The following is a 19,042-nucleotide window of genomic DNA, read 5'->3' as shown; positions in this document are numbered from 1 at the left end:
GAACGATTTTGCAATGATTTCTGTAATCTTGTTCATTCTGCTGTATCAGCAAAACCATAGGATTTATATTGAGACATATTGTTGTGACACACAAAATCATCCTGTTGCTAATAAATAAAATAAGCAAAAACAAGGATTTAACATAGCACACAAACAAAAGCTACCCTCTTTAGTGATGACTTGAAGGTTTACAAGCCTTCTTTTCCAAGCAAAGTTGTGCAAGTGCTATTTTTAAAAACATGTTTTTAAGTGTAAACATTTACATATTTGCAATGGATTTCTACAAATAGCCTGTTATCACGTGCTACTAATCAAATTAGTAGATCAAATTCTACTTGTTGGAGGGAGTGGAATGACTGCTGGAGTGACTCAGCAGCAGCACTGTCCTAAGATGACACAGAAGCACTGATGTGCAGGCACCTTGAGGCAGGAGCTGGCAGGCATAATTAAAACAGACATTTATAAGTTCATTTTCCCATGGATTTCTTTGCTGATGTTAAAACTATAAATAAAGCAGCAATCCTTCTGGTGCAACATTCAGCACAAGACCCCTGCCAGGAGGGTTCCCAGAGAACTCAGCTGTCACAAACCAAGCAAAGCACATTAAAAAAGGTCATAGGTACCTCATGAAAATGAAGAACACCCTGAAAAGGTACACATGTGTCTCTTCAGAGCAATGATGTTTGCCTTCAAGCAATAAAGAAACTCACATGCTCAGCCACAAACACAGAAATTTAAAGCAGGAGAACTGAAGTGGCTATAACTGCAAAACATCAGCCCTCTGAAGTGCCCACCTTGGGTCTGACTACTGCAAAGCACATGAAGGTCTTCTGTGTTATAATCACACATTTTCTCCCAGCAGTATCACTTTCCAAACATTCAACAAACATTTCTCAGCACCATTCAAGGGGGTGTTCTAGTACATCTCACGGAACTCAGTTTACTGAAACAGAACAGACAGGACGGCGCACATATCGCAACACTTCGCGTACAACAGCACTGGTGATTCCCACAACAACTTCCTGGGGAGAAGTGGAAACAACATATGTGATCCATAACTGTTTCCAGCCAGTGAAACGTAGTCTGCCTGTCTTTGTGAGTCAGTATCCCAACTTCATAGAAAATGGGTATGATGCCAAACCAAGAGACATGTCATGAGGTTTCATTCAATTATTTTCATAAACAGTTTTGATAACATTTCCTGAAAGGCATGACACAACAGGCAGAATATTATTCACACCAAGTCGCTCTCTTTTCACAACTTAAGCATTTGTAATATTTACTTCCAGCATAAAATGGTGGAACTTTTAAAAACAGATTTCTTTTATGGAAAGACCATCTGTTTGCAAATTCCTAAACAGAAGATAATCTTCTTGCATTGCCACTCATGATTGCCTGAAGCTAGCCCTAATAAATAAATAAATAAATCACAAGAAATAAAACACCCCCAACAACTACTTCTAACTGCTGTAGCTGAAAAGCAGGCTGAGAAGGCCAAAGAAAGTAGGAAAAGTTTTACAATCATACTATTGGAAAGACAGCAGCAAGACAGCAAACAGAGATGTCCAAATCTACTCAGTAAGCAATACCACAACATAGTAAAAGTCACCATAAATAATTCATATTCATGGTGGTCAGCCAAAACCTGTTAAACTGTGGATTGTGGCATCCCTGAAGGAGTCAGGAACATCAGAAAAAGCTTTGCTTAGGTACAATTTTCTTAACAGTCATTAATGATGGGAGCAACCACAGAAGTAGTACATGACATTTTAATGGACATTTCATAACACTCTAAGCATTTTAAAGTTTGCGACCAAAGCTCTTTAGTGCTGTGTATGTATTCAAAAGAGAGCATTTATTGACCACACTGACTTGCCCCAAGCTTAAATTTGATACACTGTGTGCTACTTGGCATTGAAGAAAGTAGCTCATACAGGTGACCCAGCCAAGCTAATTCTGTCTTTTTATATAATATTTATAGTCTTAATATATATAATGTTTTATAAATATATAATCTCAATTGGCAACATATCCTTTTATACTGTGATTTAGTGTACTTAAAAATTCTCCTTTCACCCCTCTTACACAGAATATGCCCATCAGGACTGCAGTGCCCTGTTCTAAAATGCAGTACTGGGCAGTAAGATACTAAAGAGTAATTGAAAGACTGTAAATACAAATTGCAAAAAAAATTAAGCCTCACTTACACAGTAAAGAGCAGGCTCCTGAAAAAGCTTGAGTGAAGGCCTGCAGTATGTTAGCTCACAGACTGCATGCAGAAAAGCACACATACAACTCTCTACTTTGCAATGCACAATACCAGACACAGGGATAACATAAAATTCCAAAATTCTCAGCATCAACCAAAACCACTATTAACAAGTTTCGACAATCTAAATCTAAAGTGCAACATAGTCATTCTTCTATAACACAAGCAATTTTTCTGAGTCAAAGTAAATTCCTACATCCCAGTGCCACATTCAGCACACTGTCTCCAGCTCACACTGGGCCAAACAGGTGACACCACCTTACCCCTGCTGACCACTGCTGCCCTGCAGCCACGCAGCAAGGTGGGCAACCTCTGCCATTGCATTTGTCACACTCCACAGAGGAGTTTAAAAATTGTGGAGCCATTTAGGTACGAAGAATACTGCATTGTATGCCTCTAATTACCAGTGTCCACTAAGGATGCTTAGAGAGAGCATTTAAACCATGGCTACTCATCAATGCATTCTCTCCACAGCTATACTTCCAATCCCTGCTCTGTTCATTTTAATGCATTATTGTTTCCAAATACAATGCTTCAAATTGCAAATTATGTCTGGCTCAAGGGTTGATTATGAGAAACACTAGCACTTCTGCCTCTGTGTGAATAACTCTGATAATAATGAGTGATTGATTGAGCTCCAAGAAGTCCAAATGATGAGAAGGGTCAATTTGAACATTTTTATTAGCTTCTTTTGTTAAATCTAACACTTTGCCAGGCCAGAGACAAATCCTGCATCTGGTTACTATGATTTTTTGCAACCCCAATTTAGAAAATGGGTACTGGTCTAAAGGCAGACCTTATAAGAAATGCTAATGAAGCGTAAAAACCCACCCATTCTACTGGCACTCAAGAGATGGCCAAAGAAAAAGAGAATAAAAAGAAGAAGTTGCAAGGGAAATTTGCTTCAACAGTTTCCTGCCAGAAAAGGAAAAAAAAATCCCTCAGTAATACTAAGAGTCATCATAGTTCCCTTTTACAACCAAAATGCTTGATAGGCCTGCCTTAGGTAAACTTGAGCTACAACATGAAAATCACTAAAAATGCTCACTAAGCACATGCAACAGCAGAGAAATTAGGACAGAAATGTAATACACAAGCTAGTTAGACCAGGAAATTACACTAACATTATTCCAAGAACTTAACCCTTGCAGTCTTGCAATTACATTGCATTAAATCAGCCAGAGTTAACATAGACACACAAAAAGTTAATGAAACTACTTGCGGTTCATCTGGAACCTTCCAAAGATTAAATTTTCCCTACAGATCTCATTACCTAGAAATGTTAGTAAGTCAGTCAGCACTTTTTCTGTCAGTTACTAAAAATCTTTGTTGATACACACCTCCTAGAAAATAATCTCTGCAGGGTAAATTAAGCAATAGGTGATGTCTCTATCTCTTTAGCCTCATTCATATATTTCCACTTACAGGAGGTAGAGAAACCAGGTAGATAATTTCCAGCAGAAGACTACAGTCAACACTGTAGGATCTGTGGGACAAGTCTAACCAAAATATTTCTAAAGCCAGACAAGTGTGCAGCTGTTGTTCTCTTCTCAAAGAATGCCTAGAACACCAAAAAGCAATTCTCCTCACTGAGCTGCAGCACCCCAGTGCTGATGGCTGTAGGTTACAGTTTAGGTCTCCTGTCTCATTCTGGGTTTCACAGTGCCACTCAAGTTGCCTTGTGGCTAAAAAATAAAGTTTAATTCTATAACCAAATAAATAATGCCAACAGGACACCTTTACAAGGTACCCAAGAACACTATTTATTTATGTGCCCTTGAAGTGTTCAAGACCAGGTTGGATGGGACTAGCAACCTAGTCTAGTGGAAGACATCCCTGCCCATGACAGAGGGGTTAGAACTAGATGATCTTTAAGTTCCAATTCAAACCATTCTGTGACTCGGTGAATCTACATTATCATAAAAAGCAGAGAGCAAAAAATAACTGACACAGTATTTTTAAAGTTTGATACAAATATACAGCTATGGCACAGGGACTTAGCCTGAACCAAGACTCTGGGTAGAAAACATTAATATGCCACTGCTGGCTTCACATATCTCTGTCTCTTCTATCAGCTGATATTCTGCCCTGCAGCATAAAAATTTAGTTTACACATGCAGTATCTTCTGGGTGGAAAATGAAGAGCAAGACTTTGCACTGCAGCAGCACCAGCAGAACAAACCATCTCTGGAGGAGATGCAATAGGACTCAGGTGGATCATTGCTGGGACACAGTCTGGCAGCAAGTCCCTGCAGCAGCTGCTTCCAGGGCTTGCCCAGAGCTACCTGGAGCCCTGGAGATGCCTGGCATCCTGTAGCTGCCAGTAGTCAGAGCTTGAGCTATCTTCATGGTAACTGCAGTTGAAATAACTATATCAATTGTCATTTACACTGCTGATTATTTTAGGGCCAAGCTGGGAGCTGAGATTTTTTTCAGATTGAAAAATTGTACAAAGCAGGACTTTCTCAGGACTAACTACAGGCAAGAGATGTGGGGTGGTGAGTTGGTTTTTTTTGTTTCAGCCACCATGTAAGTAAGCTCCTAGCACAGAATATCTCAAATCTGGACCAGCCCCATACACACTGACATTTTTGTTCTCATTTCTACATCCTCAGGCACTACAGGAAGCAAATTACTAGGCCTATATTTATTTAGAAACCCCGACAGATGATGTTTAAAATAAAACCAGACTTGACTTGAAAGATATCTGGCTCTTGAGATGTTCTTCTTCAAATGAGAACAGCTCTGCTCATGCTCAGTGCTGCACACAGTATACAGCAATTATCACTGCCATTTTACTATTTCTTCTGAATATACAGCCTAAAATAAATCTTAAAAAAAAAAAACCCAACAATGAAAATGGCACTGATTCTTCACATTTCATTTATCTTACACAAGCAGTTTTGTTCCTTTGGAGTTATAAAAGGCAAACAGAATTAGCAAAGTATTTGGAGCTCTACAGATGATACCAGGACTCCTAACAGTTACAGAATATCATATTGTTGGCATCATTACCTGCTCAGCAACATCAGAGAAAAGAAATACTTTAATTGTAACACTACAGCTGAAACTCCTGCTTGTGCCAGCATGTTGTGCTCTAAATTTCAGGATTTTAGCACTATGTGTTAAAGACAACTATAGCATCTATAACAACATTGTGAAATATTTGAGATTTATTTGTGGTATGCTGCTGTTGAAATGTGTAATAGCAGTTCAGCTTGCATACTAAACACACCCAGAGTTGAATATGCTAAAGGCACTTGGAATCGGTATAAAAATATACTACTTTCATTATTGTGGTACTCAAAATTGCTGATAAAGATAAGATTCTAGATGCATTTTTGTTATTTAATCCTCTTTTTCAGATCTTTTAGAGCTAATCCATAAACTTTGTTACTGATTAGACGTTTTTTTACCAAGCACTACTTATAACAGCATAGCATAAAAAAGCAAATTACATACATTTTCAGTCATTCATCCATCCAGCATCCATCTACCTTCAAACTAAACACCAGTACCTGGAGGCTCTAGTGTATGTTTTTAGCATACGTATATTTCAGATTTCTACAACACAGGAAACAGCAGAGGACATCAAAACCCCTGGAGACATTAGCATGGACCAGGTACTATCCTATTTTTAAAATGAGAAAATAGATGCTCTTGAAAGTTCAAGCAGCTTGCCAAACTCCAGCAGGTTTTTTGTATTGCAAGCTCAAAAAACGTAAGGACTAACTATGCAGATTTCATTGACAAAGCTAAGTCTATGAAGTTAATAGCCAATTAATAATGACTGAACTAGTTATTTGTAACAGAGAACTTCTCTACCAATACAGAATTTCCAACATACTCTCAACATAAAACACCAAACAGCCATATCAGGAGTATGCTATTATATTTATTGAAATTAGTCAAGGTCACCAAGTAGTTTCACAAAACTATACTATGTTCTTTTTCTTTTTTGGACTAGGAGCTACAAGACTAACAGCAACAAAGTGCTGAAAAAAGAGCTAACATTTGTAGAAACTAAGAATTTATCTTCTGCAAAAGCAAACATTTCAAAATTTATTGTTAACCACATCATCAGCTAGACCAAACACACACTATAAAACCAGCTCTTGAAATCATTCCAGCAGGGTCTATTTTGCAAACATCTACAGCCTTTTCTTGCACTTCTGCTTATTGTAAGTTTGCACAGAAGTGGTAAAATTTAATATGCGGTGGAACACTACATTAACTACTGAAATGTTATTGCACATCAAAAAGGTTTACTGCTGCTTTGTAAACATGCTTACCTGAGTGCCATAAAATGCTGACATAATGAGTCAGATCTACTGTGGTGCACTGCAATCAGGTCTGTGCACTTGAAATGCAAAAGCAGCTTCTTGATACAAAAGTCATTTACACAATCTCTAAAAGACATTTTTGTGTAGGACATGCTACAGATTTTGTAATATTTTGGAATTAGGTAAATATACCTCAAATTATCAATAACAGGACAAATTGCCCAGAACAGAATATGCACACACACAATATTTTGCACTTGAGCACAAAGGCACTGTCTCAAGAAAGCCCTGAGCTACAGATCACTGAAAGCCTGGAAGGCAGACCTGGGAAGAACTGTATATGGTCACTCAGTTCTGGTATTCCACCCTTGGAGCTACTACTGATCACTGTCAGAGGCAAAGTACTGTGGTACAGGGACTTCCTGGCTATCATTTAACTCTTGTGTGACCAAATTCTTATGCTCTTACATTAAATCCTAATGAATCAACTGAACGTGAGTGGAATTCTCCCTCTCCAAAAGTAAGATAAAGTTCCTTCTTTTATAACTGGCTGAACTACAAATGCCTCAGGTTTTACTTGATATATGTACTTTGGGATGAAAATGAAAAGTATCAGCATTAATACAACACTAATTTTACATATTTAACAAAAAACAGGTGACAGTTTTGGGTGTAGCATGAAATAGTGTAAGGGAAGATTTCTGTCAACTGTTTCTTCCTCAGTTCCACAGAAAATGATCACCTTTGCAAGCTCAGTGGATCATAGAATACACTATTACCATATCAGCCAATCAAGTTCAGTATCCTAATAGTTGCCAGTCCAAGACAATTTAGAGTAAGATGCTTGGAAGCATAATAAGAACAAAACCACTTTATAGATAAGTTCTTCCTTAACACTTAGCATGTCACAAATATCATGAGAACATGAACACAGGCTCAGCTGCATTACTTCCTATACTCTTTGGGTCCTGTGAGGGCAGCAGTCCCTTGAGAGTAATAGCCTATCACTCAGGTCCTTTAAAATTAAAACTTTTTGCATGAAAATCTTATTGTACATCCACATGTTCTTGATTCATGAGAAGCATAAGTACATGTTAACTGATTCACATTTTTTGTACCAGCGATTATTCAGTGTATCTTAGTCCTATCTTAACAAGGAGAGATACTTTTCTCCAGGAGAGTGGTTAAGCACTGGAACAGGCTGCTGAGAGAGGCTGCCGACTCTCCATCCTTGGAGATATTGGAAACCAAACTGGGCATGACACTCAGCTGATGAAAAGTTGAAGCTGGACTGCTGTGAGCAGGAGCTGAGCCAAGCAGAGAACCCTTCTTGCCCGAATCACTCTAAGAGCACAGTATTTTCAATAACTCTTCAGTTCTTCCTAATTCTATTTTTTTCTTCCATAAGTCATCAACAGATTCAAACAGGGAGACATACTACTTCTATACCCCACTGAAACTTTGTTTCTAGTATTTCCTTCTCTCTTATTCTTTCTACAAAACTTGTGCTCCTCTTAAGCTTTTCCTGCAATAACAATTTAAAAACCTGAATCAGCCCTCTGAAAGCCTTATACCTACTATTTTCTTACAGCATTCAGAGAAACACAGGTGTTCACCAGCTATTTCTATGTTGGTATATTCTATTCCAGAAATCATACACTAGATTATTTCCATTTTGCCATTATCACTGAAGTGTTGCATAATTATGTCTTTAATGACTATTTCTTTGCACAATAGTAGGACATGTTAACACCCTAACAGGAGCATCAGCCTGCCAACACACTGCAAATACAGATCATTGCTCCCGGGAAGTGAAATGCAGTAGAGTAAGGTTGGAGCTTTGCCTTTTAGAAAAGGATCAGCTGTCCTGCAGCTGCCAACTTAAGTACCTTAAGAAACTCTGACTTAACAGCCTATGTCATCCCAGATACAAAAATATATTAAGATGCATTCATTTTCCTCTAAGACAACATTCCTATTTCTGTTTTTGAAAAGGATTTTCAAAGACAACTCTGCTTTAAAAACATAATCCGAAGCATCCACAATGTATAGCAATGTACAGGTGCTATCACTAGTGAATTATGTCTCCAAAGAACATTTCCAAGAGATAACGAAACAAATGTCATTAATAGAGCTTTTCACCTAACAAATACTTCATTTCTCAAGACAGCATTTATTTATGATACTTTGTTATGGACTAGTGCACTGCCTGGTTAGTCTTCAATTATCACATGAGGTGGAGGAAAAAATCCTATTTCTATATGAGCTTAAACTGAAATTGACTTTGAATCTCTGAACTGTCAACAAATTCTTCCCTGAAAAGGCTGGCTTTGCAGAGATTATAAAGAAGGTGTCATCCTTGACACTTGTGTTCTATATTCATCCAGCAGGCCTGGAAGAGAAGTGTGCAGAACGCCGGGCAGGATGGTGGAGGGCTCAGCTGTCACCCTGCCTGCCTCCCTCGCTTGCTTTGCAGGCAAAGACAGTGCTGAAGGTGTCAAAGGTTCTCTATTTAAAGTCGCTGACAAGCAGAGGAAGAACACTGGGAGAATATGTTAGCAGCCACTATGAACTCGTCTCTAGTAACAAGTCATCCTGACACTTCTGGATGTTAGAAACAAGAGCCCTGATTCTATTGAAATTTAAAACAAAAAACCCAACAACCAAACCCCCATATACCACCATCAGATTTACAAATTCAGGATTTACTCTGGAAAAATCCAGTGTTAAGAACACATAGAGCAAAGCCCTGCTTTCTGTCAGAGTGACAAACCAGAAAGCCACATACGATTATGTTAATCTCCCACTTCAAATCTCCCTTGCACAATTGCATACCACTGCTTTCTGTGTTTCGTTTAAAAGTTGTAGAGTTTACTAAGCACTTAATGAAGCTGCATTCCTTAAATCCCTGGCAGATTATGTGAACTTGTCTGGTTTAGAGACATAAATTTGCCATTCCACTACCCCCTGCCCCAATGACATCTTAGTCAAAAGTCAGTGAGCCTGGGGCTGCAGGCAGTGAAACACACCTCTCCTCAAAGCAACTGCCTCCATCGAGCAGCAGGAAACAGGAAGGCAAAAAAGTGCACAGAGAAAGGAAGGAGTATGGCTTGCCTTTCTGAAAAAGAAAACCTATTTCCAACCAAGCTTATCTCCTTCAGTCCCTTATTTAGTTTTAATTGGAAAGAAGGAAGTGAAGAATATGAAAATGCTTTGAAAGACACTTGTAAGAGTCCTGGGTAATTGTCTGCATCAAAGATGACAATTTGCTGCATGGCTGATTTCATTTGAAAGGCTTTTCTGATGCTATGTGTCCCAGTGGCCTGCTGAAACTTTGAAAATGGATAAGGACAAAGTAGCCCAGAGAAGCACAGAAAAGAAGCATCAACAGTATCCAACTTGCAGACAGGATAAGGACTGTGTTACTCCTCTAAAGTTTGAAAGGCTATCCTGCTTAGACCCTGCATCTAGGATTATAGCAGGTCGTGCATTTTCTAGCTGGTGGCAGAAGGGGGGAAGCAGATGTGGAGGTAATGACAGTCATGCCAGCTGGCTTGTAATAGCAGCAGGAGAAAACCAGAGCACAAACAGCCCCAGATTCCATTTACCTGACCAACGACCCAGCTCTGCGCTCCTGATGAAAGCCTCAGCACAAGCACCACAAGCTGTCGGCAACGTTCTCATCTGAGCATTAGCAAAGCCAGGCACAGTTCAGTGTGCACACAATGAGCTTCCAAGTTTGAAATTATGCAGCTGACGGGTGTTTAAGCACTAACCTCCTCCTCTGTGTTCCAAGGCTCAAGATTTATGGCATTTTGTTCCATGAGCACTAAAGAAAAAAAAATTCTAACTTTCGGAGCTCATTCCCATGTTTTCTATTAAGTCCATACATCAGTAAGTGTCATTCACCAATACAAAGTCCTATTAGTCATGCTTCCAAGGAAAATATCATTATTGCTGCTTCTTAAGCTACTGAATGATAGAAATCAGACCACAGATCTTGTTTTATCAAGTTTGAGGTATTTGCCAGTCCTGCTGATTAGGATATAATTCGACGGTATTCTACACAACCCTGACACGTTTTAGTTATTGTGCCTAGTTAAAAGTCTGAAGATTGCTATTAAATGAAAGAGAAAGAAAGCTTTTACTAAATCTGTGGTATAACCTTTGTGAGTTGCTTTTCATCTCCTCACAGACATTACAATGAGGACACTTAAATGAAAACCAGAATAGGCAATACAAGGAAGTCATGTAACAAGTAACAGTAATCCATGTAGGTTATTCTCCCAAATGCCTAGTCAGTGGTCTCAGATGGCTAATGTGGTTGAAATGTGTAATTCAGACCTACAAATAGTATGTTTATAAATCTGGACATGTCCAGTGCACCTTGGAAACAGCTGTGTGGGGGAAAGAAATAGCCAGCAGTATATCTGATTTCAGCTAAACAAGGTTGCAAACTGAATTATCTATTTCCTCCCACAGAACTGGAAGATACAACACTGCAAGGCTCTCAGTAATCATTTTAAATGTAATTAAATCTAATTAGGATTAGATTTTAATGGTATTCTGGGCATATTGCATTTGCATTGGCTATTTAGTGCATTGATTTACCCACCTATATGCTACAATAGTTAAGATGGGAATTAAAGATCACCTACCATGTGTTATGACTTTGGAGCTCCATCAACATTACAGGCCAGATCTTAAAATACACAGTCTCTATATACAAAAAAACACCCTATGCAAATGATTCATTTTGAGCATACTGTCTTGTTCTGGGAAGCTCAATACACAGTGCTTACGTTCTTCATTGAAAAGTCATGTATATGTGGCACTCAGGTATTAAATCCTACAGTAGAAAATGTATTTATTTCCTATAACATACTTATCCACAGATGCTTCAAATTACATCTATTCCATAAATAACCTCCAAAACAGATGCAGATATTACTTGCTTAAACTCCAGGTTAAGATACAAGTCATATTCCCCATCTTTTGGTCTCACCAGGTGTTCCCCATGTAAATCTAAACATACCATATGAATTTTCAAAGATGTTTTTCCTGAGACACATCCTTTCCCAAGACTGACCACTTGCTGGACATATTTTACTTCACCAGTCCAGTCACCCACCTAACAACTACATCCAAGCTTGTACACTGGAGAGAAGCATGAATGAAGTACAGGGATCATAAGTGATCAGCAGCACCACGGCAGATGTGGCATTTCATCATCATCCAAAACCTTCAAATATAACATCTCAGATTTTCCACTCTCATATGCTGAGGGGATCCACTTTCATAAAAATGCTCTGTACGTGACAGGGGCAAAAGGAAGGGGAATAAAGACACCATATACTATTTTTCTCTCTCAGGAAAGGAATGTCAAACAATCACAAAACACAGAAACCCATTAAAATAATGCACATGTACCAGCATTAATTACAGGCACATTCTTTGAAACTGTGAAGACACTTTCTTGAGGCAGCAATGACTTATTCATCTACTGATTGGTTTTGTCTGGTTGATTTTTATCAAGAAACAAAATCTCTACTTAAAAATAAACAAAATCAGACTCCAAATGAGTAAACATATTTCAAATTGCACTTGGAGAAGCATACAGATTTTTATAAACTTCTGGTGTCAAAACATATATCCACTGAAGGCTTCTCAGCAGTGAAACAAAAAAACTAGCAGAACTTCATATCAGCTTCCCAAAACCTATTTGTTCAGTCGGCAGTGGCCGTCCAGGCACCCTCTAAGTGGAGAAGGAGGAACTGCACAACATCTCACAGGATTTGGCACATAATCCTACTGAAAGGCTAAGACAGGAATGATCCAACTATTCAGGTAAAACAAATACATTCAGGTGTAGGCAAAGCACTGCAGCACCTGCCTCTCCTCAAACAGCACAGTATTTCTGCTCAACACTTTTCTAGGCTAACTTCTGTTCTATTTTCATCTGTGAAGAAACTTCTCAGCCAAATGACATAATTAAATAATCTGTTGTGCCCTGAAATGTCAATTTGGAAAAAGAAATACACACATGCTCAGACAGATTTATTTTGCAGTCAGAAGGGTGAACTTTCAGCCTGTCCACAGCCCAGTGTCAGCAAAGGTCCTCTGGAAATAATGGGAGTTGTGTGTGTCAAAGCCACACAGTTTTGCAGTTTTCAGTTTGCAGTTCTCCTCCAAGGTTATGTCAATCCTCTTTACTATGCTTACAAGTAAGTAAAACAATGGAGGTGTTTAGAAGATTTACTTATGATTTTAACTTGTTATCTGAATCATCCAGGGATTTCTTGGAAATGATGACTAGATGTGGAAGGATAAATGTAACCTAGGGTTCTCTAATAGGACTTTCCAACTCACAGCAGAGTTTAATGAAGATTCCAGTAGCAAATCCTATGATTTTAACTGAATGCAAAAAGACTTATTTTTATACATCACACAGACTCTACTTTATGAGCTGCCAGCTTGCATATAGGCAACAAAAAGCCCTTTGGCTAAATACAGACATTGGAATAAAGTGTCAGTTAATAGCAATTTCATCCCGTGTTTTTGCCCATACAACCTAACGAAGAAAGATTATTTTAAGAATAGAGCCCTGAAAAGGAAGAAAAAAGTGAAAAAGAAGAAAAGAAAAAGTACGACAAAGAAATCACAATGTTGCACAGAACTAAAACATCCAATTATGCTTTGATCCTGGTTTGAATTTTAAATGTTACTGTCATCATTATTTTCTATCACACAACTTCTTTCTGTGATTACTTGATACCCATGATACATGTCAAATGTACAGAAAACCAAAGCATGTTATAGGTAGAAGTAGTAGCTTATCTTGCAGACATAACAAAGCCCATCTCTCAAATATCATTGAGAAGGCTGTCAACAAAGCAAATCAAGCACTGAGTTAAAATGAGGCATAATGCTTAATTCCCTCAATCAGCATTTTCCTGCTTGCCAGGAACACCTCTCCTGTGTGGGCTGACAAGGTGCAAGCTAATTTACAGATCCAGGAGGAGTCAACTGCATCCAGATAGCACTGCTCTCACATTAATTAAGAGGAGACTGAAAAGTAAAGTTCACTCAGAAATGGAAGTGAGGGAAAAAAACCTCAAGAAAATGACTGTTATGAAGAGCAAACAACAAAGCATTCGTTGGATCATCCAGTCAGTCAAATTAATGCTGTTTCCAGATTAGAGATTTCAGAAGTGTTATATCAAGCATACAGAAAAGGTTACCTTGTCTGGACCATGGAGCTGCCAAAGCTTTCTAGATGCTGTAAACACTTTCTGACCGAGCTCACAAGACAGCACCCAAGGTATCCAATATGCTACTACTTAGAGGCTATAGAATTTGTCATGTATATTGTGCCTCAATTTTACCTGTCATTTCTGCTGTATAAAAACGGCAGAGTGCAGAAAAGAACCAGCCAGCATTTCACATGTCCTGCCTTCCACACTCTCCCAGAGTGGGGTGCAGCACTCTGGTCCAGGCTTGAATTGAGGCAGGCAAATGTCCAGAGGATGAGGGCAAACCCATGGGTCTCACAGGGACCAGGCTCAAGGACTCTCTTCCTACCCGACATGTGGGACTGCCTCCTGTGACCCTCCTGGTGTTCTGTGGCATACACTAACAACCTGGTATTATCTAATGTGCTCTAAAGCAGCCTTCAAAACAATATTTTCTAATTAACTTCTTTTTTTTTCCTAATTAACCAGTTTTTCTGCTTAGTGCACTTTTAATATGATTCCCAGTCACAGAACAATTCTCAAGAACCTGTGCACTTGCAACACAAGTTCAACTAATGTTTTAGAGGATAAAGAAAGTTACAGGAAAGTTAACTGAAGCTCCCCTTACATGCTTTCAGAGCAGAATCATTAATAAATCTTTAAAATAATACTGCTACCTCACTTCAAAATAAATAATTAATAACTGTATATACAAACAAACACTGCTTTAATATTGCTTTTTCTTTGAAACATATTTATTTACTCTAGCTAGCTAAAAGAAGGACTGATTTTCTTGCTCTCTCACCCCTTCCCACAAGTGATCAAAGATGTTTGTCATGTTTCAACATTTACCCACAACAGCAGGGTACCTCAGCAGTCTGCTCCTTTCAGATCACTTATGTCTGCTGGAGAGATGACTCCTTTAAAAAGTACTCACAGTTTGGTAAAAATCAAGTCTTTCACTGACCCATTCTCTACGGGTTCTCAGAGCACAAAACCTTACTTAGATCATGTTTTCCTTCAGGGGAGCATGCTGTTTTTCAATCTCAAACTGATCCCTCTCTTTCACATCATGCCTCCATGATACCAATAGTCTTAATAGTCAAGCAAAGAAAAACATTCATTTAGCAACACAGAAGCTTTGGGTACGATATTAAGGAAGAAAAATAAAACAAAACCCCAAATGTTTTAACTTGTCAAAGGATATGTGCATGACTTAGACATCACCAAAGACTCTTTCCAAAACCAACCAGTCTGTGGATTAAAACATTTTCCTTTGGCTTTCCTTTGGCCTGCCAGCCATGTCCTCCTCTTCCGTTCTGAGCTGCTTCCCTTTCATGACACCACCCATAGGCTCAAAAATTGAGAGATCAGCCTATATACATCATGCGTGGATTTGCACAGTACACAGCCTCAGCAAGAATTCACAATATAATGAATAATTATAAAAAGAAACTTCTTTTTATAATTTGTTCGACATTTGATTGCAAAGTACCTACCTGAACATGTCTCCTAAGCCTTTCAGCATTCCTTTCTTTGCCTTAATTTTATCCTTCTCTTTATCTCGATCTTTCTTCTTTTCCTTTCCAGCTTTTTTTCTGTCACTTTTATCTTGGCTTCCATTCATCTGTCTCTCTAATGAGTGGGATGGCTGGTCACTTGCTGTGGACACAGATTCTCTACCAGATCTTGAGCTCTCCTCTGTATCTTCCTCCACTGAAAGCACATATTAAGAAACATCAGTAACATAAGAACAAACAAGGGCAGGCTTTTTCATATATTCCGTAATGTATTTTGAAGCAGGATATATGCAAAACCACAATATACTAATTTTTATTTTTTTTAATCATTATCTGCTCATATGGGGTTTTTGAAGTGTTCATTAGAACTATTAAACTCCTAAAAGCAACTAATTCACCTTTGCAGACCATTCTGCAAAACACAATTTCTACTTTATGGGTACTCTGGATAATGTATGGATTAATAAAGAGGATTAGCAAAGTGATGTTAATTGGCCCATTTTGTTTCAATAGCTAAATCAGTTGAGGAGAGATTTAGAAACGTCTGCAAGAAGAAACAATAGCAGTGCAGCATTCCTTGTCCATAAATTCTAAGTAATATTCTCATAAAAATATGAAAGTCATTAGGGAGTGTTAACCCTCAACACAAGCCATAATAGACGTTTTCTTCTTCTGCAAGTAATGTAATAGTTTTGTTATGCTTCTTCATTTCCTGGAGCCATTTAGAACACATCATGCACTGTAATTGTTATTTTTGGTGTTATTCTTGGTTGAGATGGGGCAGCCCTGGAGGTTCAGGTAGGGAGATTTCATCCAGTGGAACAAGCAAAATCCTTTAAGGGCAGATAACATATTCCTTCTCTGTTTCTAATCCAAGACCAGGAGTCCTAAAGTACACCCAAGGTTAGATTTAACAACCCACACGTATTTCAGAAAGTTTGAAAGTAAAAGGATTAAAAGAAAAAAAAAATCCACTGAAAACCTGAAGAGTGCTTCAGTAGTTTAGTAAGAAAGAAATAAAACACTTCAAGCTGGTGGGTCAGAATCCTGCACTGCATGGCTAGTGAAGCTGTGACTTTCCATGAGCTCTAACATTTTATATCATCACATTTAAGGAGGGCTGTAACCATCTCCCAGCTTTCCAACAGACTGCACAAAGCAGCAATTAGGATCACAGATGCACACTTAGTATTGCCTCCTGTAGTTCCAGTGAATACAAAAGCTCCAAACAACTTTTGGCAGTAGAATTTGAAAAATACAGTCTTGCTTTATATATACACAGTCTATGGAAAAGAAAAAAATTTTGTACTCAGTAAGATTTGGAAATGGTCATGGCTTACAGAAGGAAAAAAAATTGGTTTTTAGTTTCACCTATGTTTACTACTCAATATTGTTGTGCTAATACTGCTCAAGACCTCAGCAACTCTTGTACAGCCAAGAGATGAGTGTAATTCTTTAGAAATTTCTCATATATAGACTACTGTAGAATATAAACTTGCTTTTCTTAGTCATCATTCATCTTCACCTTACAAGTAAATCATTGAACCCGAAAAGTCTACAAATCACTGACTGAAAGCCATTCAATATCATCTCTTCCCTGTCTCAGATGCTTGCAAAACACTCTTTATTCATTAATATTACAATCCATAGACCTGTCTGACAGACTTTGTACTTACTCATCACGTAAAAAGCTTTCTATAAATATTCTCCAGCCGTGGATGATCACATAAACATATTACAACAAAAAAATAAACCATGTCAGATATATATCAACATTTATAGCTATTTTTGAATCTTAACTAGTACTCTGAAGTACAAACCACCAAAAAAATATATTAAAAAAAAAAAAAAAAAAGGAAACTGAGGCCAGACCTTGACATTTACTTCAGGACTGCTACCAGTAAAGCAGATGATACAGCCTCTTAACTGTGGACACAGTTTTAATATTCAAGTAATTGTATTTTAGGAAACTAATAGGTCCTATACATGCCTCTGTACTAGCTGTTCTTGTACTTTTTTTGGTCACAGCATTTCTTAATCAGTGTCTGGAATGATATTTAGTTATTATTAAAAGAATTGTGGAAAAACACTTTGGAATAGAGATGTTAATTTTTTACACATTAATTTATAGCTACAATCTGTTCCAACTAGACATTTAAAAGACTGTACTTGCAAACGAATATAATTAGTAAAAAAAAATCTGTATGAAATTTCTGACAAATTTTGAACTCAACTGTTTACTTGGAACTTCATTGCTAGAATTTTTAAGATTAATCAGTCTTGACCTATGCTTGTTCATACTCAGATAACAATGCGTTAAATAAATCATGAATATATATTGTTTGCTGTGCTATGCTGAGTTGTGGAACAACTTTGAACAGCATGGCATGGTTTAGGAAGGGTACTCCCCAGTTTGGTGTTCCTACTGGACCTCTCCAAAACGCATCTGCTTGCTTGCTGCCCCTCCCTTCCCCTTGCCCCTGCAGCAGGATGGAGAGGGCAATTGGAAGCACAAAAAGTAAGGACCGTAGGTTGAGATGAGAACAATTTACTGGAAACAGCAATGAGATAAGAAAACCAACAGTAACAGCAACACTACTAATAAAAGTCCTCACAGGGAAAGAACAATTGGCACACAAGCTCTCACCCCCAACAGCACCCAACCACTCCCTCCACCTCACTACAGGACCTGGTAGGGACTCCTTCCCCCATCCCTGGAAAATGATGTGAGTTGGTACAGAATAACCTCTTTGTTCTGGCCATGCTCCCTCCTGGCTACTGCAAAAGTCAACCCCGTCCTGGCCAGAACCAGGACACAATGCTTTCACTTATTCTGCGAAGAACATTCACTTATTCACTTATTCTGTGAAGAACATTATCACCTTTCTACATTAGTGTTGCAATTAATATTTGTCTATCATACACAGTTTGCTTTCAATTAACTCAGTGGCTTAGACTGAGGCCTGTGAACTAAGATGCCTGTTCTCCTGCAGTAAACACTGGTCTTTCTACTGGACTGAATAGATTTCCAGTTTTCTTAAAAAGACCCAACATGAAGAAGCTTGTTTTACTTTTATGCAGCACAGTCATCCTGCAATTAACATACACGTAATTACTAGTGTTTAAAACAAATGCAAATGCTGCTCAATTAAAATTCAAACCCAGGCTACAAATGAAACTTCTAATTTTTGTTATGTTGCAGTAATGACATTAGGTTACTGCAAAACGCAGGATGTATTTGTTTTGGTGCTGTTATTTCCTTTTTTTCCTGCAACCTCCTGCCTCCCCATTCAGGATGTTGAAGCCAAAAAATTAAATTGGAGTATACTTTAAACATCAATTAAACTGAACACTAGTGTCATTTCATGAACCACACTGCGCTACAGAGAACTACACAAACAGGTATTACGAAGCTATTTTCCTAATTAGCCCATAAAATGGAAAAGATGCACATGAGGAATCAAAGCTACTTAATGTGAAACTATTTTGCCACTAAGCTTCTAGGCCTCTTATTGTGATATTTAATACGGCCCTAGATTCCAGCAATTAAGATTCAGCATAAGATTAGAAAGCTTTGTCGATCTCTCCCAATCAAAACGCTTTGTTCTTCTTCATGACACTAAACATTTTGCTGCTAGTCAGCTATTTCCAGTATTAAGGAAAAAACAAAAAAAAGAAAAAAGAACCAGGAAAAATTATCTGTAAAAACTGAACACCCACACCTCTTTCAACAAATGT

The 19,042-nt window shown here is 38.1% G+C and overlaps 1 protein-coding gene across 12 annotated transcripts in view; it reads right to left on the bottom strand.

Moving 5' to 3' along the window:
- The window catches only part of PARD3 (par-3 family cell polarity regulator), a 441,649-nt gene that overhangs the window by 122,149 nt on the left and 300,458 nt on the right, over positions 1 to 19,042 (bottom strand). For all 12 annotated transcript variants that reach the window (XM_085050362.1, XM_085050357.1, XM_085050358.1 and 9 more), the window contains one exon: positions 15,284 to 15,500. In XM_085050362.1, the coding sequence (XP_084906488.1) occupies positions 15,284 to 15,500 (217 nt within the window). The remainder of the gene's footprint in view (positions 1 to 15,283; positions 15,501 to 19,042) is intronic.

This window comes from Lichenostomus cassidix, chromosome 2 (genome assembly GCF_008360975.1).
Source record: "Lichenostomus cassidix isolate B80296 chromosome 2, HeHo_3.0, whole genome shotgun sequence".
Classification (NCBI taxonomy): Eukaryota; Metazoa; Chordata; class Aves; order Passeriformes; family Meliphagidae; genus Lichenostomus; species Lichenostomus cassidix.
Note: the sequence above shows the minus strand (reverse complement) of the source record. Positions and strands in the feature narration are given on the sequence as shown.